Source organism: Aotus nancymaae, unplaced genomic scaffold, assembly GCF_030222135.1.
Source record: "Aotus nancymaae isolate 86718 unplaced genomic scaffold, 86718_ANA_hifiasm-v0.15.2.pri h1tg000011l, whole genome shotgun sequence".
Taxonomy (NCBI): Eukaryota; Metazoa; Chordata; class Mammalia; order Primates; family Aotidae; genus Aotus; species Aotus nancymaae.
In genome coordinates this window covers 60,438,263-60,459,654 of record NW_026988422.1, presented here as the reverse complement: position 1 = coordinate 60,459,654, position 21,392 = coordinate 60,438,263, and the positions used below count along the sequence as shown (strand labels likewise).

General features: G+C 45.6%; 1 protein-coding gene across 2 annotated transcripts in view; it reads right to left on the bottom strand.

Moving 5' to 3' along the window:
• The window catches only part of LRRC74A (leucine rich repeat containing 74A), a 41,039-nt gene extending 19,774 nt beyond the window's left edge, over positions 1-21,265 (bottom strand). The window contains exons 1-7 of one of the 2 annotated variants that reach the window (XM_012476802.2): positions 20,941-21,265; positions 19,255-19,383; positions 16,317-16,489; positions 11,326-11,433; positions 9,785-9,881; positions 6,194-6,243; positions 5,769-5,850 (exon numbers count right to left, since the gene is read on the bottom strand). In XM_012476802.2, coding sequence (XP_012332225.2) covers positions 5,769-5,850; positions 6,194-6,243; positions 9,785-9,881; positions 11,326-11,433; positions 16,317-16,489; positions 19,255-19,383; positions 20,941-20,977 — 676 coding nt within the window. In that variant the 5' untranslated portion in view covers positions 20,978-21,265. The remainder of the gene's footprint in view (positions 1-5,768; positions 5,851-6,193; positions 6,244-9,784; positions 9,882-11,325; positions 11,434-16,316; positions 16,490-19,254; positions 19,384-20,940) is intronic. The other variant, XM_064374495.1, reaches the window with a different exon arrangement.
• Between the last annotated feature and the right edge of the window lie 127 nt (positions 21,266-21,392).

Genomic DNA, 21,392 nt, shown 5'->3' with positions numbered 1-21,392 from the left:
CGATTCTCCTGCCTCAGCCTCCCAAGTAGCTGGGATTACAGGCGCCTGCCACCACGCCCAGCTAATTTTTGTATTTTTTTTAGTAGAGGCGGGGTTTCACCATGTTGGCCAGGCTGGTCTTGAACTCCTGACCTCAGATGATCCGCCTGCCTCAGCCTCCCAAAGTGCTGGGATTACAGGTGTGAACCACCGCGCACAGCCTATTTTTTGTGGATAGTGCACTATGTTCTCATCCTGCTTCTATTTGTGTCAACTCTGGGTGTCTGTTTTTAGCAAAGTGCATAACACCTTATATAATTTTGGGAGCAAACTTTCTCGTGCCTTTGTTACCCGCTCCCTTCTCTCTTTCACTCTCTTCTTAACCCTGATTTCCTCTTCTCTGCCAGTTCTCTCATTTAAGCTACACCTTGTACACCTGCATCACTCAAATGGCCAAACAATTTAGATTGTAATTCTGATCTCGCCACTTACTACCCGTGTGACAACTGGCAGGTTACTTATCCTTCCTCTATATCTGTTTCCTTATCTGTACAATGGAGATAAAAACCTATATAGAGTGTTTTTTTATGAGGTTTGATGTAAAATGCCCAACATGATGCCTGTTGCATAGCAATCACTTCAAATAATAAGCTTTTTTTGTTTTGTTTTGTTTTGTTTAGAGACAGAATATCACTCTTGTCACCCAGGCTGGAGTGCAATGGCACAATCTTTGCTCACTGCAACCTCCGCCTCCCAGGTTCAAGCTATTCTCCTGCCTCAGCCTCCCCAATAGCTTGGGATTATTGGCCCAAGCCACCATGCCAAGCTAATTTTTTGTATTTTTAGTAGAGATAGGGTTTCACCATATGGCCAGACTGGTCTCGAACTCCTGACCTCAGGTGATTCACTCACCTTGGCGTCCCAAAGTGTTGGGATTACAGGTGTGAGCTACTATGCCTGGCAATAATAAGTGTTTTTAAAAGCTGCATTTGCAGTATGTTTATAACCATTTTAAAAGAGCACAGGCCAGGCGTGGCGACTCATGTCTATAATCCCAGCACTTTGGGAGGCCAAGGAGGGCGGATCACTTGACGTCAGGAGTTCGAGACCAGCCTGGCCAACATGGTGAAAACCATCTCTACCAAAAATACAAAACTTAGCCGGGCATGGTGGTGGGCTCCTGTAATCCCAGCTACTTGGGAGACTGAGGCACAAGAATTTCTTGAACCCAGGAGGCGGAGGTTGCAGTGAGCCAAGATCTTGCCACTGCACTCCAGCCTGGGCAACAGAGAGAGACTCTGTCTCAAAAACAAAACAAAAAAGAGAGCACAGTCTGCCTCATGTTAAATTTATGACCTCGGTTTTCAGGCAGAGACTCAAACTGCCCCACGTGGAAAGGCGCTTCCTTTACAGGTTGCTCCTCCCCTACACATGGTATTTTATACCTTCTACCCTCCCATCAGCCCTAGTGGTCTGAACTGCACTTTCAGCTGAAGATCTTGCCTCCTACTTCACTGAGAAAATAGCAGCAATGAGAGCCTTCAAACACCATCATGAAATCTACCCACTTACCTGCACCTGTATCCACCCTTTCCTCATCCGTTTTTCAACGAATGAACTGTCCCTCCTGCTCTCTAAGGCGAGCTCTGCGCTTTTGTTCTGGATGCCACAGCCTGCAGTCTTCTCATGGACTTTGTCCTGTAATTACCTCCTCCTTTTTCTGTAGCATCAGTTTCTTCTGTTTTTCCTCTCAGCATTTTCTATCCTTAAAACCCTCCCTGGGGCCGGGAGCGGTGGCTCACACCTGTAATCCTAGCACTTTGGGAGGCCGAGGCAGGCAGATCATGAGGTCAAGAGATGGAGACCATCCTGGCCAACATGGAGAAACCCCATCTCTACTAAAAATTCAAAAATTAGCTGGACGTGGTGGTGAGCGCCTGTAACCCCAGCTATTCAGGAGGCTGAGACAGGAGAATCACTTGAACTGGGGAGGCAGAGGTTGCAGTGAGCTGAGAGCCACTGCATTTCAGCCTGGGCAACGGAGCGAGACTGTCTCAAAAAAAAAAAAAAGGTAAGTCCCTCTCTGGACTGTCTGTCTCCCTTGACTCCCACCCCTTCTTTCTGTTCCAGCCTTCCCAGAAGAACTTCTGCAGTTGCCTATAGTGTTCTTTTAGCTTTGCATTCTATTCTATAGGCATGTGCCACATGCCCAGCTAATTTTTGATTTTTTTTTTTTTTTTTTTTGAGATGGAGTCTCACTCTGTCACCCAGGCTGGAGTGCAATGGCGGGATCTCGGCTCAATGCAACCTCTGCCTCCTGGATTCAAGACAGTCTCATGCCTCAGTCTCCTTAATAGCTGGGATTACAGACGCACACCACCACACTCGGCTAATGTTTGTATTTTTGGTAGAGACAGGGATTCACCATGTTGCCTAGGCTGGTCTTGAACTCCTGACCTCAGGTAATCCACCTGCCTCGGCCTCCCAAAGTGCTGGGATTACAGGTGTGAGACACTATGCCCGGCCTAAATTTTGAGTTTTTTGTAGAGAGAGGGTCTCACTATGTTGCCCAAGCTGGTGTTGAACTCCTGGCTTCCCACCTCAGCCTCCCAAAGCACTGGGATTACAGGCATGAGCCAGTGTGCCAGGCCCTCATTTCTTTTTTTTTTTTTAATTTTAAGTTCAGGGGTACATGTGCAGGTTTGTTATATAGGTAAATTTGTGTCACAGGGTTTGTTGTGCAGATTATTTCATCATCCAAGTACTAAGCCTGATATTCATTAGTTATTTTTCCCATTTCTCTCCCTCCTCCTGCCCTGCTCTCCCAGTTAGTCCCCAGTGAATGTTTCCCTCTATGTGTTCATGTGTTCTCATAATTTAGCTCCCACTTATAAGTGAGAACATGGGGTATTTGGTTTTCTGTTCCTACATTAGTGTACTAAGGATAATGGCCTCCAGCTCCATTCATGTTTCTGCAAAGAACATGGTTTCATTGTTTTTTGTGACTGGATGGTATTCCATGGTGTATATGTACCACATTTTTCCTTTATCCAGTCTGTCACTGATGGACATTTAGGTTGACTCCATGTCCTTGTTACTGTGAATAGTTAAAATAGCACTTTCGAGACAGGCGAGGTGGCTCATGCCTGTAATCCCAGCACTGTGGGAGGCCGAGGTGGGTGGATCATGAGGTCAAGAGATTGAGAACATCCTGGCCAACATGGTGAAATCCCATCTCTACTAAAAATACAAAAATTAGCTGGGCATTTGGCACGTGCCTGTAGTCCCAGCTACTCAGGAGGCTGAGGTGGAAGAATCACTTGAACCCGGGAGGTGGAGGTTGCAGTGAGCTGAGACTGTGCCACTGAATTCCAGTCTGGCGACAGAGCAAGACTCTGTCTCAAAAAAAAAAAAAAAAAAAAAAGCACTTTCAAGGCCACTAACTCTTTCCATGCTGCCAATTGCCATGGTCACTATTTTATCCTCGTCTTATTTGACCTCTCAGCAGTATTTGACGCAACTGCCAACCTTCTTCCTGAACTGCTCCCTTGCTTTTCTGGTTTTCCTCCTGTTTGACCACTCCTTCTCAGGCTCCTCTTGCTCCTCTGTGAAACCTTAAAGTGTTGGCGTGACTCAAAGATCAGTTCCATGGTCACCTACTCAACTCTGTGTACACTCCTTGCCTAGATGACCTCATCTTGCCTCATGGTTTTAAATACGTCTATATACCTATGACCCTCAAATGTGTATGTTCAGCCCTGATCTCTTCACCAAGCTCTAAACTCATACAGCAAACCATCTGCCTGACTTCTCTATGTAGGCATCAAATGGCCATTGCAGACATTATGTGGCTGAAATGGAAAACTGGCCTCCTCTCTCCTGCCCCTGCTGCTCCCTGAATTTTCTCCATTCCTGTAAACAGCACCATCATCCAACCAATGACTGAAGCAAAAAGACCATGAGTCTCTCTCCCTCTCCTCTTTCCCCCATTCTCCACATCAACAAGTGCTTTTGGCTTTACCGCCAAAGTATATTCAGAATTCATCCACTCTTCTCTATCCTACCTCCTCCCTGAGCTCAAGCTAGTTTCCTGTCTTGCCTAGACTCCGGCGACAACTTCCTTTTTTCTACTCATTTGCTTGGGGATGACCATTTAGGTTGTTACTTTTTTTTCTCTCTTTTAGGATGATGCTGTAATAACCTCCTCACACATTTCTCTGTGTATGTGTGAGAGCTTCTCTGAGACAATTCCCCTTGATGGGAAGGAATTTCTGCATCATAGAATACACACATTTTCAAATTTACCAAGGACTGTCAAATTGTTCTCAAAAGTGCCTGGCAGCTTGGAATTATTCTTATTTCACTCTATTGTCCACAGCCTTTGACATTCACTGGCTTTAAACTTTCACAGCTTTAGTAGATGACAAGGAGAACCTTTCATTTCTCTAATTAGTGGAGAGATGTGAGCACTGCTTTCTTCTTTTGCTATGCATGAGCCTTAATGATTGCTCTATTGAGGCTACTTATCATTGTCTAATTGAGCTAAGGATCTTTTATCAACATTTCTGAATACTGATTTTTTACTCTACAAATGCTGCAAATACCTACTCCCTGTCTGTTGATTGTCTTTTAGGGTTGTTCACAGTTGTGTGTCTTTTTATCATATGCATGTTTCAAATGTATTGTTGTCAAGTACGGGAATTTTTAAAACTTTTAGATTCAGGCGTACATGTGCTGGTTTGTTGTATAAATAAGTTGCATGTTGCAGGGGTTTGGTGTACTGATGATTTCATCACCCAGGTAATAAGCATAGTACCCAAAAGGTACTTTTCAATTGCTTTTGGATCGTTTGTGCTTACTGGGCCATACTTAACAGTCCTTAGCCTTCCTGAGATCGGCAAGTTGTTAGTTGTTTCTCTCTGTGTTCTAATCATCATAAAGGTTTACTTCCCATGACCAGGTGTTTGCTGCTACTGCTTCTCTCCTCCTCCTCCTCCTCTTCTTTTTTTCTTTTTTGAGATGGAGTCTCTGTCGCCAGGCTGGAGTGCAGTGGTGCGATCTTGGCTCACTGCAACCTCCACCTCCCAGGTTCAAGCGATTCTCCTGCCTCAGCCTCCAGAGTAGCTGGGACTACAGGCGTGCGCCACCACACCAAACTAAGTTTTTTTGGATTTTTAGTAGAGATGGGGTTTCACCATGTTGGCCAGGATGGTCATGATCTCTTGACCTTCCGATCCACCTGCAAGGGCTGGGATTACAGGTGTGAGCCACCGTGCCTGGCCCTCTTCTTCATCTGAGATAGAGTCTCTCTCTCTGTTGTGGAGTGTAGTGACAAAATTATGGTTCACTGAAGCCTCAACTTCCTTTTTTTTTGAGACAGACTTTCTCTTTGTTGCCAGGCTAGAGTGCAGTGGCGTGATCTCAGCTCACTGCAACCTCCGCTTCCCAGGTTCAAGTGATCCTCCTGCCTCAGCCTCCTGAGTAGCTGGAACTACAGGTGCCCATCACCACACCTGGCTAATTGTTTGATATTTTATAGAGACAGGGGTCTCCCTATGCTGCTCAGGTTGGTCTTGAACTCCTGGGCTCAAGTGATCCTCCTGCCTCAGGTTCCCAGAGGTACGAGCCACTGCACCCAGCTGATTCTGAATGTATTCTGGGCATGGTTTACATCACTTTTATACTCACAACATTGAAAAATAATGTTAAAAAGGAAGATTCAGCTCTGCCAAGCAGCGATCCTCCCCCATCCCTCCCGTTTGCTGCCCCTTCCCTCCGGGGAGACTCACCCAGCATCTGTCCCAGGTGCTCCCCTCCTACATCAGAGAATTGATTGTGGCTGAGATCCAGCTTCTTAATTCGGTAATTGCTCTACAGAAACAAACAGGGGAAAGAGAAGGATTTTTTTTGTCTTCTGATTGCAAATATCTTACTTATCGGAGGACAGTATGATGGGGGCGCCAATGTACAGAAAATTAGGCGAAGACAATGTCTTAGGCATTTTTCGTTTGGCTGTTGATGTTTGCTGGGAGAACTTGGTGCCATATAAACAGCTCTACTGTTTGCTGTGGCTTTTGCTGGGGTTGGCAGGGTCTAAACACTCTCTAGTCCCTAACATGTGCAAGTAGCCTCACATCACTGTACCCATAGCAGCCCCAGATTGCCCAGATCTCCCAGGGACATCACCCACGTGGCTTGGCTCCCTGCCTCTTACCGACAGGACTTGGCAGAGCAGTGCTGCAGATTCTTCCTTGAAGTCATTTCCTGTAGTGAGGGTGGTGTGTCAGCAGTGCACTGCTAGACCATGACTCCCCTCCTCTCCCACCCCCTGCCCCTCCCAGTCCACTTCCATTTAGAACAATCGGACATGGAAAAAGTGGCAGGGGCCAGACACATTGGCTCATGCCTGTAATCACAGCACTTTGGGAGGCCGAGGTGGGAGGATCGCTTGAGCCCAGGAGTTTACAACCAGCCTGGGCAACATAGGGAGCACTTGTCTCTACAGAGCTGGTTGTAAGATAATTATTTGTGAAACTTGATAAAATACAGATTCCCAGATTTCTCCTGCTAAAGATTCTGATTTCAGCAGTCTGGGATATGACTGGGGAATTTGTATTTTTACAAAGAGCTTTCTGTGCTATGTTAACACATTATGTTAGGGGTCTTAGCCAATACAACCAGAAAAATAACTAGGAGCTATAAATATTGGAAAAGGAGAGATAAAACTTTCATTATTTGCAGATATGATCACCTATCTAAATAATTCTATAAAACTAACAAAATGTTAGAACTCATAAGATAATTTAATAAGGTAAGTGGATATAGACTCAATGGACAAAAATTAATAGCTTTCAGACTCGTCAGTAATAACCCATTAGAAAATATGATAGAAAAACATTCTGTTCACATAAGATAAAATAATGGAAGACCTAGAAATAAACCTAATATGAATAATGCAAGGCTTATAATAGAAGAAAATAAGACTTTACTCAAGAACACAAAAAGACCTGGAGGAATAGAGATAAACCATGTTCATAAATGAGGAGACTCAATATTGTGAATATGTCGGTTCTTTCATAAATTAATCTAGAATAGTAAATGGAAAACCCCAACCAAAACCCCAACAGCTGTTTTATCTTTTTTTCTTTTTCTTAAATAGAACTTGAAAGAATGATTCTAAAGTTCACCTGGGAGAAACTGTACAGGCACAGCCAAGATTACTATTACTAACAACACTAATAGCCAAAATTGCAGAATCATTTTGAAAAAAAGATTCAAGATTACTTTGAAAAAAAGGGGTAGTCTTTGCCCATTCACATACAAAACATATTTATTGGCTGGGCGCAGTGGCTCATGCCTGTGATCCCAGCACTTTGGGACGCCAAGGCAGGTGGATCACTTGAGGTCAGGAGTTCAAGACCAGCCTGGCCAACATGATGAAATGCTGTCTCTACTAAAAATAAAAAAATTAGCTGGGCATGGCAGCGGGCACCTGTAATCCCAGCTATTTAGGAAGCTGAGGCAGGAGAATCGCTTGAACCCAGGAGGCAGAGATTGTAATGAGCTGAGATGGTGGCACTGCATTCCAGCCTGGGCAACAGAGGGAGAGTCCATCTCAAAAACAAACAAACAAACAAAAATATTTATTATAAGATTTTATAACTAATATATTAAATTGTACAAAATCATTTTTTGTGTTAGTCACAACATCTTATGTAGTAATTATAATTTTAATATTCTAACAAACATTAAAACAATGCAATGTTGACACAGAAATATATACATAGATTAATGAAAGAGAGAACCTGGAAGGAAACCTAGATTTATAATGGAGTTTAGTACGTGATAAAGATGACATTTCAAATTAGTCAGAAAAGGATGAATTATTCCATTGATGATGCTGAGGCACCTGGCTATCAGTTTTGGAAATAAAACATTCGATGCCTACCTCATGCCATGTACAAAAAAGTATTAGATACATTAGAGACCTAAGAGTTTAAAAAAATTTGAAGAAAATAAAGGAAAATATTTTTACCTAACTTTTTTTTTCTTTTTCTTTTTTACAGATGGGGTCTCACTATGTTGCCCAGGGGGGCCAGTCCTGGGCTCAAGCAATTCTCCCACCCCAGCCTCCTGAGTAGATGGGACTATCCGTGCATGCCACCACTCCTGGTTCAGGAAAATATTTTTATAAACTTTAGGAAAGAGTTTTAAAGCAAGGCTGCAAAAATTAAATCCATAAAGTGAAAAGACTATAAAACTTGACATCAATAAAAGACACAAACTTTGCCACAAGAAAGTATCATAAACAAAGCAAGGCCGGGCACAGTGGCTCACACCTCCCACTGTGGGAGGCTGAGGCAGGTGGATCACCTGAGGTTGGGAGTTTGAGACCAGCCTGACCAATATGGAGGAACCCCATCTCTACTAAAAATACAAAAAAATTAGTTGGGCATGGTGGCACATGCCTATAATCCCAGCTACTTGGGAGGCTGAGGCAGGAGAATCGCTTGAACCCAGGAGGCAGAGGTTGTGGTGAGCCGAGATTGCACCACTGCACTCCAGCCTGGGCTACAGAGCAAGACTCCATCTCAAACAAAACAAAACAAAAACAAACAAAAAACATTACTTGAAAGCAAAATTAGAAATGAAATTGATCCCCTTTCCCCCAAATAGTGGGGTGTTAAATAAACTATACTATGTCCATGACTCAGAATACTAGCCAGCAGTTCAAGGGAACTAGATAAATCTATTTGTTCTGCCATAGAAAGAAATCCAAGATATATTTAGTGGGAAACAAGGGAAACTATAGAATAATAACTGACATGTAACAATATTTATGCTAAAAATATATGAACTAAGCCCAGGCACCATGGCTTATGCCTATAATCCCAGCACTCTTGCTGGAGCCCAAGAGTGTGAGACTAGCCTGGGCAACATAGTGAGACCCCATCTCTATAAAGAAAATACACAAACTTTATTTCTGTATTTTTTTCTAGACACTTTACAGATCTCTGTATCTTAAGTGTTTTTCAGAGATATACTCAAGTATAGATTCCTTTTTATATACCTTTCTTAGGAGTTACTAGGATTCCTGTATCTGCAAATTTATCAATTCAGGGAACACGTTAGCTGTTATTTGTCCAAATATTGCTGCTCATTCATTTCTTCTCCTTCTGGAAACTACTCATTCTACTCATTCCTTTATATTCTTTTATCTTTTATATTCTCTTATCTTTTATATTCTCTTATCTTTTATATTCTCTATGTCTTTGTCTTTCTATGCTGCAAAGATAGATAAAATGTGTTTTCCACTAATTCTATTCACCTGTAACTCATGTGCCATTGAATTTATTTGTTGAGCCTTTAATATCAGTGACTATACATTTTTCGTTGTAAGAAACTCTTGGTGAGGGAAGGAGGAGAGGTCTTTTTTTCTTTAAAAAAAGTGATTTGTTCTTTTATGATTTTATTTATTTTATGTTTTTAATCATATTAAACATAGTATATAATTGGGTGCAAGGTATCTCAATATGCTTGTGGTTCCAGTTAATTAATAGTGCCCCTATTCAGTTTGCGTGGTAAAGTATATGATAAATTACTGTGTATATATCATCCGAATCATCAGATATGGTGGAGGGGGTTAGGGGAGTGTGAGTGGGAGGGTTTAGCAGGCATAGATGCAGTCTTTGGTCTCCAAGACTAGAAAGACATGGTCTGTTTAGCCAGAAGTTGAATCCTCTGTTTTCCCCTCTTCCCTCCCTCTGAGTCCCAATATCCTCTCCCTCCCTTTCCACGTGCTCACCTGAAAGCTCAAGGTTCCAGATGGAAGAAGTATTTGTCTCGAGGAAATCTGAGATGATTCTGGCCCCCTCCAAACCAAGTTGATTGTTGGAAATATTCTAAAAGGCAAGAAAACACTTCGGTATGTAAAAAACCTCACCAAAGGGCCCTCATGAACAAATGATGTCTTTTGTGGTTTACTTGAGTCCTGTGGCGAGGGAGTAGGGCTGGGGTGGGAAGGATTAGGGTGGTGCCAAGGACCAAGAGAAGGGTGACAGGAAATCAGGCTCTAGTCCCGGCTTTCCCAGTGCCTCACTGTGGGACCCGTGAGATGGCTGGTCTCAGCTTTTTGAAGCTGGCTTCAAGGACTCCCTACTTTCCCAATTTAGCCCTGGTGCTTCAGATAAGTGCATTATTATTTTTTCTTTGTATGGAAACCCCAAACAGCTTCATTTAGAGAGCTTGGCAGTGAAACAGTGAAAAATGCATTTAGAGTGCATAATCATTGTAAATTCCACTCATTGATTTGGGAAGTATGACTTGTCCTTTTAAGCTAGTGCGAGGAACTTTATATAGTGGCCATTACTGTCTTAATTGGTTGTTTCCCCCTTTCCTTTGGATATCTTTTTGTGATGGTAAACTACACATAACGTACGAGTTACCATCATTGCAGTTTCTCAGTGTCCAGTGCTGCAGCATTAGCACATTCACATCGTGCACTCATCACCACCAGCCATCGCAAGGCACATTGTCTTTTATGAAATTATTTCATGTCTTTATTTTCTTTAAGGAAGTTCACTTTAAGGAAACTATGCAGAGGTACATTTATCTTTTTTTTTTTTCTTTTTTTTTGAGACAGATTCTCACTCTGTCACCCAGGCTGGAGTACAGTGGCGTGATCTCGGCTCATGGCAACCTCCACCCTACAGGGTTCAAGTGTTTCTCTGCCTCCCAAGTAGCGGGGATCACAGGTGCCCAACACCACGCATAGCTAATTTTTTATATTTTTAGTGAGCCATTGCAGGCGTGAGCCACCATGCCTGGCCACATTTATCAATTTAAGGGCTTCTAAGGTCCAGACAGAAATAATTTTTTTTTTTTTTTTGAGTCTTGCTCTTGTCGCCCAGGCTGGAGTGCAGTGGAGCAATCTCGGCTCACTGCAGCCTCTGCCTCCTGTGTTCAAGCAATTCTCCTGCCTGAGCCTCCTGAGTAGCTGGAATTACAGGTGCACTTTTTTTTTTTGTACTTTTAGTAGTGACAGGGTTTGGCCATGTTGGCCAGGCTGATCGCAAACTCCTGACCTCAGGTGATCCACCCTCCTTGGCCTCCCAAAGTGCTGGGATTACAGGCGTGAGCTACCTCGCCCAGCCAGAAATGGTTTCTTAGGATTTTCTACAGCTGTAGGAAACACAGCCTCTTACATGTGGCCCTCCTCCGAGAAGTCATGTGGGGAGGGCAGAGGCCTGGAGGCAGCCTGGGTCCTGGCAGGGCCTCTGTCTTGTCCCCAGTGGGTTGTGAGCCCCCAGGGGTGATGGCAGGAGCCAGCGCAGGGGGGCACGGTACCATCTCCTGGAGGTAGTAGTTCTCTTGTAGCATCTCCACCAGGCTCAAGATGCCCTCCTCCGTGATGCCGTTATCTTCCAGCTCCAGTTTGGTAACAGTCGTGTTGGACTTCAGCCAGCACAAGGGGATGGGGAGAGACACAAAAGGGGTTGGTGACCCAGTCGTTTCCTGCTCTCCCTGGGCCAGCCAGGTGAGTGGGTGCGGAGATGCAGACTAGGAATTCCGAGGGCGTGGCAAGGGCGAGGAGACCAGCACAAGGGCTGAGCCAGCCCGGGGAGTTTTGCTAGGACAATTCGCTTACTCTGGGAGAATTTAGAAAAGGATCCTGAAAGCAATGAAAACCCTGATAAGTCAGAGGCACAAGGATGAGCTAAACAGATTTTAACTACTTAGCCCCAAGGAGAGATGACTGTGTCCTACTCTAAGACTAAGGAAAACTTGATACATTGAATAAGGATATTTAAACATAAAGATTCTTGCCAGGAGGTCCCTTAAAGCATTGATTTTGCTTTCTTAAGGCCTTTCTTCTGATTTAGGCTTAAGTCTTATCTAGTATACTCTTTTAAATTTTTATTTCTTTCTTTATTGTTTTTTGAGATGGGGTCTATGTTGCCCAGGCTGATCTCAAACTCCTGGGCTCAAGTGTTCTGCCTTAGCCTCCCAGGTAGCTGGAATTACAGGCATGAGCAACCACACCTGGCTCTGGTACTGTCTTTAATAGGAGGTGGACTCAAGGCTGTTTGGAAGGAATTGGACATAAATTTTTGGTAAATATCTAGAGCCAAGATAGTCTGCATTTTTTTTTTTTTTTTGAGATGGAGTCTTGCTCTGTCACCCAGGATAGAGTGCAGCGGTGCAATCTTGGCTCATTGCAACCTCTGCTTCCTGGGTTCAAGCAACCCTCCCTGCCTCAGCCTCCCAAGTAGCTGGGCTTAACAGGCACCCACCACCATACCCTACTAATTTTTGTATTCTTTTTAGTAGAGACAGGATTTTGCCATGTTTGCCAGGCTGGTCTTGAACTCCTGACCTCAGGTGATCCGCTCGCCTTGGCCCCCCAAAGTGCTGGGATTATAGGCGTGAGCCACCGCGCCCGGCTGCTAGTCTGCATTTCTACAGGGAACAAGAGGAGAGGAAAGGACTCTGAAGGACTGGGGTTAAGCTCTAATCAGAACTTTGACCTTGCCTTCCCCACCTTGTTCCCAGTACACACAGGGACAGAGAACAAACACAGGTTTGGATTTGAGCATTTTCAAGGCCCACTAAGGAGCAAGAGAAGTAGCAAGTGGAAGGAGTGTTAATGCTGGTCCTCCCCGACCCTCTCCTCTGATAAAGGAAAGTGTGATAGTCCCAGCTACTGCAATGCAGGATGATTCACCCCGGAGCTTCCTGGAATGTTTTCTGGTCTCAGCTCTCTGGGTTGGGCAAAATTCAATTGCCTTGAGTTGTACTCAAAGGTGAGGGAGATGGCTCAGGGGGCCTCCCAGTCTGGGTGCTATTTAGCAGTGTCTAGAAACATCAGTTGAATCATCACTGCCAGAGTCATACTGGGGACCAGCACATTCTAGGGTGAAGCAGGAGGCCCAGTCCCCAATTCCATCCACATTTATTCCACACGGGCCGGTGTCTATTTGTCACTCTCTGTGTTCACTGCTGGGGAAACAAGAATTAACAGAGAACATTTCTACTCCCACCCCACCTGCTGCCCCCAAGTGCAAGGGCACAGTGCTAGGTGGTCGAAGGATACAGGCAAGGATGAAACAAACACGAAACCTGCTATTAGAGTGCTCCTAATCTAAGCCAGGGAAACACAAACATGTGAAAAGCTAATCAGTACAAAGAGCAAATAGAAGTTCAGTCCCCCGGAATGTCACAATGATTAATTGTCAAATGAATGATGCAGAGAATGAAGGAAGAAGAAACTCCCCACAAACAGAAATCGCTGTTACTAAGAAACAAGTGGTCCAAGTCCTGAGAGGATTTCATTATCATCCATGTTTTTCCCACGAAGCTCATGAGGTAATGGTGCGTTCCTAACACTTCATCAGTCAGCCTTTCCACTCTCAATAAATCTCAAGATGGCTTTGTTCTTTCCCCGCTCCTTCCTTCCCATCCTCAGAAAACAGTGCAAGCTCACATTTCATGTAACTCCTTAAAGGGCGTATGCCAAATGGCCTTAAAAATGTTATTATATTTTTAAGAAAGAATGAGTGTGTTAGGGAAGGTGAGGAAAAATAAGACCATGTATTTTAGGAATACACTGTTCAATGCCAACAGAGGGCTAGGCACTCAAAATGAACAGCACGCAAGCGTATCCCTCCTCTTACATTCTAACAATGATTACAGTCATCCACCCTCATCCTCGGGGAAAAACATCAAGACCATTGGTAAATGCCTAATACCAAAGATAGTACCAAATCCAAAATATACTATGTTTTTCTCCTATACATACTTACCTATGATAATTTTGATTTATAAATTAGGCACAATAAGAGGTTAATGATAACTAATAATAAAATAGAACATTTATGATAATATACTATCATGAAAGTTATGTTGCCCGGGCATAGTAGCTCATGCCTGTAATCTCAGCACTTTGGGAGGCCAAGGCGGGAGGATCACTTGAGGCCAGGAGTTCAAGACCAGCCTCACCAACATAATAAAATCATGCCTCTACTAAAAATGCAAAAAAAATTAGCTGGGTGTGGTGGTGCATGCCGGTAATCCCAGCTACTTGGGAGGCTGAGGCAGGAGAATTGCTTGAACCAGGAGGCTCACACCTGTAATCCCAGCACTTTAGGAAGCCAAGGCGGGAGAATCTCTTGAGGCCAGGAGTTCGAGACCATCTTAGCCAACATAGTGAAACCCTGTCTCTACTAAAAATACAAACAATTAGCCAGGTGTGGTGGCGCATGCCTGTAATCCCAGCTACTTGGGAGGCTGAGGCAGGAGAATTTTTTCTCGCCTTCACCAACACACTCATTCTTTCTTAAAAATATAACAGCATTTGCGTTTAGCATATGAAATGTGAGATTGCACTGCTTTCTGGGGATGGGAAGGAAGGTACAGAACGGTAGAGACAGCCAAAGACAAACTGCAGGAAGACTGACTCGGCCATGTTCAATGATGCAGACATCCAAGAGAATGATGAATGAGGAAGGCAATTCTGTGCTTCCATATTTCTTTGGTTATGAAATACATGGCGAGCTCCAAAAAGCCTTGAAATACACTGTCATTCTGTAGCTTCTACTGTCTCTCAGTCACTCATTCTCTATTTAATTCACTGACCCCTTTTCTTCTTTCAGATCCTTTATAAATAATATTTTTAAAGAATTCTTTCTCAGCCCTGAAACTGTCCCTATAAACTTTATAAAATTGATCAGGGAAGAAGATAGGGGAGAAACGGAAATAAGCCTAGCTTGCAGCATTGATCATGAGGTCAGCTGCTCTCTGGCCCCTTCCTCAGAGTTGTTTGCTGCTTGTTGTCCCAGAATCATAAGATCATAGTTCCTTTTCACTGCTCTACAGATAACATCGCAAGCATTTTGAAATGTTAAGTTTTCCATCTGAGAGGCTGGTAAAGCTACTGACATCAGCTGGTCTGAAGGACCCCCAGAGGAGCTGACTCACCAAAGCATGCAGTTACCACATCCTGATGATTTCATCCCCCTTGTCCTGACCAATCAGTGACCCCAATTTTTCAGCCCCTTGTCCTCCGAGATCCCCTTAAAGACTGTTGGCCAGGCCAGGTGCAGTGGCTCATGCCTGTAATCCCAGCAGTTTGGGATGCTGAGGTGGGTGGATCACCTGAGCCCAGGAGTTTGAGACTAGCCTGGGCAACATGGTGAGACTCCTTCTCTACTAAAAATGTAAAAATTAGCTGGGTGCAATGGTGAACAGCTGTGGTCCTAGATACCCAAGAGGCTGAGGCAGGAGGATCACTTCAATTCAGGAGATCAAAACTGCAGTGAGCCATGATCATGCCACTGCATTCCAGCCTGGGCAACAGAGAAACCCTGTCTCAAACAAACATAACTCTAGACCAGAACTCCTTAGGGAAATGGATGGAAGGATTCCTTTCATCTGTTTGCTTGGCCACCCTGTGATCATTAAACTCTTTCTTTGCTGCAAACTCTGATGTTTCGGTGTATTGGTCCTTACTGCACAGCGGGCATATAAACCTGGTGGTCTTCTAAGTCCTCTTTATTTTTCTCTGTTCATTCTTTCCATGGATAATTTAACTATTACCAATTATAAATGTCACCTCTAAAGACACATCTACCTCTCTACCTTACTAAGCTTTTTCATAATGGAATTTCCTGTTTACTTCTCTAAGTGAACAAACGGTGTTGTGCTGACATGCAGTTGTTAGGTTTTCTGTTTTTCTGTGATGGGAGTCAGTTTTGTGTGCAAAGCAATTAAAATTATAAAAAGTCATGATGAACTCAAGGTCAAGTCCTTGTTTGGTCATGCCAAGCTGAGAGACAACACTATTTCTGTGGGAAAACTTACTCTACAGTGTGGTCTTTATGAATTAGAATGTTGCAAAAGGCAGACGTTGAATGGAATGGGTCAGTAGTAAACCCATTTATAGCAAAGGTGAGCTTTAGAATGGAGACCCAGGCTGGTATTTTGTTGGTGCTCTTACATTGATAATTGGGCCCAGTCACTTTTCATGGGCCCAGGGGCTGGTGCCTTTGTTTCCTGAACAGTAAAGAGTATATAGACTTCTATTATTTTTCTCCCCAGAGTTTCTGAAAGGAGCATAGACTTCTAAGGCCTAGGTTGCTAGCAGCCTCCTGCCAGGAGCTAAAGAAGAGTTCATGCCTGTTGGGGAAATCATCTGGCAGCCAAGCAGAGCCCAGGGCAGTGTGGGCATAAAGGTCACTACGTAGGCTCCATAGGAGAGGCCCTCTGAATCTTAGGCCTACCACTGTCCTGCCAACCCTCCACCTCCACCAGGTTTCATGAGCCCCCACTAGCACGCTCACCACCAGGGCTATAGCAATCGCCTTGGTACCCCTGGGGCCCAGGCCGTGGTGGTTGAGATTCACGTAGGACTCCTCCATGTTCCGGATGAAGTATGAGACGGGCACTACACCCACCAGTTTGCAGGCCTCCAGGTACAGCTCCTTTTGTCCAGTGGTGAAAAACTTCTCATTATCTGCAGAGAAAGATGGGCTCTAGTTGGATTTCTCTTCCACCTTTGCCTTCTCTCCCCTCTAGCCCCAGGTGACATTCACTCAGGTCTACACTCTCCTCTGCTGGAGGATCTGTCCCTGTGGTAAGTGCTAAGAAGCCAGCTCCAGTCTGGGAAGTCAGTCCATGGTGGGAGAGGGAGACTTTAACTCCAGAAAGCCCCAGATGAATGTTTCTCTTTGGGTAGAAGATGAGGCCCATGGTTTTAGGCGAGAAGCTTTTCTAGAAGTGAGCAGTGTGTTTCACCCCACCTGCCCAGGTTGGCCACATCCAATGACAGGTCATCAAAGACATAGAAAGGCCCAAGCCCTCTTGCCCACCTTTGGGCAAATCTGAAAGACCAAAAAGCAGATGACTTCTGATGGTTGATGGAGTCTTCATTTCACTTTTAATTTTGCTACAGCTATTAAAAGTCGTGAGTCATGAACAAAGTTTCACCAAAGACTTAGAGAGGCACCAACATTTAAAAGCCCAATAGGACTGAGTGAGACTCTGTCCAGTGAATATGGAAAAACCTCCAAATCAGCAAGAAACAAGCCTGCCTGCATGTGAGTGGTCTATCTCCTTTCAAAGGCTAGGATGCCATTTTCCTTATAAAAAGGACTGTCATCCTTGCTTTATGGATGATAAACCTAGCCTCAAACAACGCATGGTTGGTCAGTGCTAAAACCAGCTAACAGAAGTAGGGACTGCACCTTTCCATTCTAATCCCTGGGGGCCCTTATTCCTTAGGCTTTAGGCCAGCCTGGCTCGGGGTCACTGGGCATTGGGTCTCCCTGGATTCTGGGTGCCCCACAGCTGTGTCCTCATTAGGCAAGTCCAGGCAATGGCAGGGCTTCCTGGGGCCAGCTGGCGTCTATGTCTGCATCTGTTTTTCCTTCGGATCCCAGGGCCTTTGGCCAACTCACCCCAAACAAGTCTAGGGCTGACAATGGGAGCTTTGTTGGTGAAAGAACAACTGCTTTACAGGGAAGCTGATTTTGCAAGCACAGCTACAAATCAGACTTCTCTTTGGGATGCTTGTACAGCAGCGTTCTCAACCTCAGCACGGCAGGTATTTTGGGTTGGATAATTCTGTTCTGAGTGCTGTCCTGTACGTTGTAAGGTGTTCAGTAGGATCCCCAGCATGGGCCCCCAAGATGCCAGTAGCAACCCCCCATGCCCTAGTTTGCCCAATGTCTTCTTGGTGCAAAATTGCTTCCAGGTGAGAACCACTGTTGTGGAGAAAAACAGCTCATGGCAAGTGAGCAAACCAGGCTCCTCTCTCCCTCTTCGGTAGACTCACAGCCGACACTGCTCCCAGCTGGCCTATTTCCCATGCCCTCCCTGCCCATTCCCAGTGTCTCAGCACCCACTCAGGGGCACCAGGAGCCAGAGCTGCTGAGCCCAGCATTTCTCTTCAGAACAGGGTTTTTGGTGCCAAATTTAGACATTAGAGGTTCCTGCTGGCCAAAGCAGGGGAGGTAACCCCCAGTTTTCTCCCTGGGACGAATTCCTCTGGGTTTGATGCTGACCCTTTCTAACTGTGTTCCCTGTGGTTATATTTTATGGGCAGTTTGCAACAGCATTAGCACTTGCTGTGGTTGGGGGAAGAGGGAGGGGGAGTGAGATAGAATCGGGACCCTTGGGCCAAACGTCCAGTGTCGCCCTTTGCCACCTTCTCCAACCAGGTGAATGAAGTCAGGTGTTGGAAGCAACATTAGCGACAGGCTTGAAGTGGACAAGAAGCCAGAAAAACAGCAACAAGCTGCCTGGGGGACAGTGGGGAGGAGGTCTGCTTAGAGGGGTGAAGTTGTATGTTGTACGTTGACCACGGTGAGGAGGCTTATAAGCTGACCCTATGCAGATGAACTTCACAGTTTAATTTGGCAGAACGGACCTTCCTCCTTCTCTGTGACCTGTCAGTCGCTGCCCACCAGCCAGTTGCAAGGCCACAGGAGAGGAAGGGCAACTGGGCTAGCCTTGGCCTGGGAAGCTTGAGGCTGGCCCCTCCGATGGAACCAGTGTCATTCTCCCCTTGCTTCCCAAGTGTTCTCTTTTGGTGCTTCCCTTCTCTGGGAAACTGGGAGGAGAGAGAGGGTGGAGGTGTTGTTTGCATTCATAGAGTCTTTGTTTCAGCTCTGCCAGTCCCGATACCCAGGTATGCTTAGATTTATCAAGAACAGTAGGGGAAACCAAAGCTCTGAGGTGAGTGCGGGAAAGTCACTGGGATGCAAGATGCGCCACAGAACTACTGCAGGGGCCTGGAGTATGGAATAAGGCAGGACTCAGAGTGAGTCAGGCATGGGATTTGTCAGCCAACGTGCTGAGCAAACTCCCGCTGTCCCCGGGCCATGCCTATCATTTCTTTAAGGCCCGGTTCCTCTTCTGTTGAAAACGGGCAATGATGCCTACCTCCTAGGACTATTGAAAAAAATCGCATAGGATGCCCCACGTGGAAATATTTAGAAGATCAGAAAACCCTGTTTGTGTATTGGTTCAACTTTTAACAAGCCGACGTGAGGGCACTGCTCTTGAGGCAGGTGACAAGCGTGGGAAGCTGCAGCTGCTGTCTCTGGCCAGCCTGGAGAGGGACTCCAGGCAAAATTGAGCACAAGCCTTTCTGCCACATTCCCTCCACAGGCTGTCCACAGGGAGACTCTGGAAAGGAGTGAGATGACAGCTCCCGAAAACCCGACTTCAGCTTCTGAGGAGAGGCTGCCCTGACTGCCCCCGAATGCCCATGCTCACCTTCGATCTCCAGGTCTGTTTCTGAATTCTCCCGGTCTGGTTTCACTTTTCTGACAGTCTGCGGGGCTTCGGCCTCACAGTAGAGCGCTTCATCGCTGCTCTGTGGTGCTGGCTCGGTTGGAGTCTCATCTGGTAGAAAAATGTATCTCCTCAATGCCTGGAATAAAGCCTGCCGCTGCCCCTCCGTCTCTGCTCCCTTCCTGAGAGTCCCAGGTCCTCAAGGTGCCAAGCCCTGCCAGGACAAGTCTGCTCTACAAACCTCCCTTCCCCAATAGCAGTGCCTCCGGCTGCAGGGTCTGCAGGGGCTTGTGAAATTAACTTCCTGCTGCTCCCTGGAGACTGGCTGCCCCTCCCCGCTTCCCTGTCTGGGGTCTGCCTTGGAGACTGGCTCCTTGCTCACACTTTCCCCTTCTTAAATGTTTGGGTGGGTTTCAGGGTCTGCTGTTACTCTTTCAGGTGAAAGTGTGGGTGCCGATACACAGGCTTCCTTATTGTCAGGTACAAATGGTGCCAGGGAGTATAAGAGGCAGGGCAGGTCAGGGCAGGTGGCAACTTAGGTCAAATAGAAAATAAAATGGACCAATGGGCCAGGAGCAGTTCCAGAGAATGAGAGAGAGAACTTGATTCCTAAGAATTAGACTTAGCTTCTCTTCCTTCCAATCTAACACTGATTTTGTGATCAGGAAGAAGGAGGGGCTTGAAAATCTCCCTTGGGTCTAAATGATCTACTATAATTAAACACGAGTTCTGATCTGATGAGACATTGGTGAGGGGAGCAGAGCTGCCTTCACTCCAGTCCTCTGCACTTGCTAGATGTGGTTTTTTTCCCACCTCTGGGCCATTGACCTGTGTGATCAGCCATAGACTCCTGAAAGCCCAGGGCTTCTGGAAGCCACACATAAAATCCAGAGCCCAATCCTCGGGCATCAGCAGGACTCAACAGTTTCAAGAAGCCATGCCATGCCTCTGGATGACCTGCCAGAACTTAGCCAGCCTACTCACTGGGTGATTGGGTGGGCTGAGCATTTGTGGCAGGGGTCCCAAGTTTTGACTACTCAGAATCTAGGATGGTGGGGTTCCTAATGAGTCCAGGCAGGTCTTTCTTAGTCCTTCCCCATAGACCCAGGTCCCAACATTAATCTCCCAGCTGGTCTGTGGGATACACAGTGCAGATAGCAGTGGCCTGGTAGTTGGAAGACAGACAGCAGCTTGGCTGCCAGACTGCTGAGTGCCCTAAGAAAAGTGATGAATTTCTGAGTCTTAATTTCCTTGTCAAACAATTTAGAATTCCATTCAACCAGTAGAATGCTGGTAAATATTTAACAACTGATCTCCAGGAAAAAAACAACAATAAAAACACCAAAAGCATCCTGATTCATAGTGTTAGCCAATTCATGTGGTGTAAATATTCCCAATGTGGCTGATTTCAAACTATAAATATGATATCAACCAGCCCACACAATAAAAATTAAAGCTGGCTAGAGCCAATATGGCTAGTTCCAGCACAGCACTGCAGCCAACTCTTCCTGTTTGCCAAGCTCTGAACCCAAGTCAATGTCACACATCATCCCACTTCTAGAGGGTCCCAGGTTAGGAAAGAAGTGGGCTTCAGGGTTCTGTGATCCCTAGGTGTTGTACTGAGGCAGCGGGGATGGGCCTGAGTGGAGAGGTGGGATGCCCTTTCACCTTCTGTCTCAGGCTGAAGAGGTTTGTCATCATCCATAGTGCCAGGACCCTCTTGAGGGCAACTCAACTTCTTGCCACCTCTTGACTGCTTCCCCAAGAAGCACACCTGTCCATTCACCTCTGTCTCAAACTTTGTGTACTTCCCTCACGTGGGCACACTCTAGGGGAGCCTGCAGTTATTCTTCCCTCTCAGCAAGCCCTGGGAAGAGTGGGCTTTGGTGGGAATGGGATGCTCATGAATTTGACCCCAACTCTGTCTGGGAGAGGTGGCTCCTTCTCCAGCTCATCCGGGAGAGTGGGACTGCTCTATTGCTGGGAGCCCTGTCGAAAAGATGCCCACCTGCCTGCAGCTTTGTGACTTAGGAGCCACTTTCATTTCATCTTCAACATTCCGTGACCTCATGCAGTCATTGTGATTCACATGATAGACCTGGCAACAGCAGGCCTCTCGC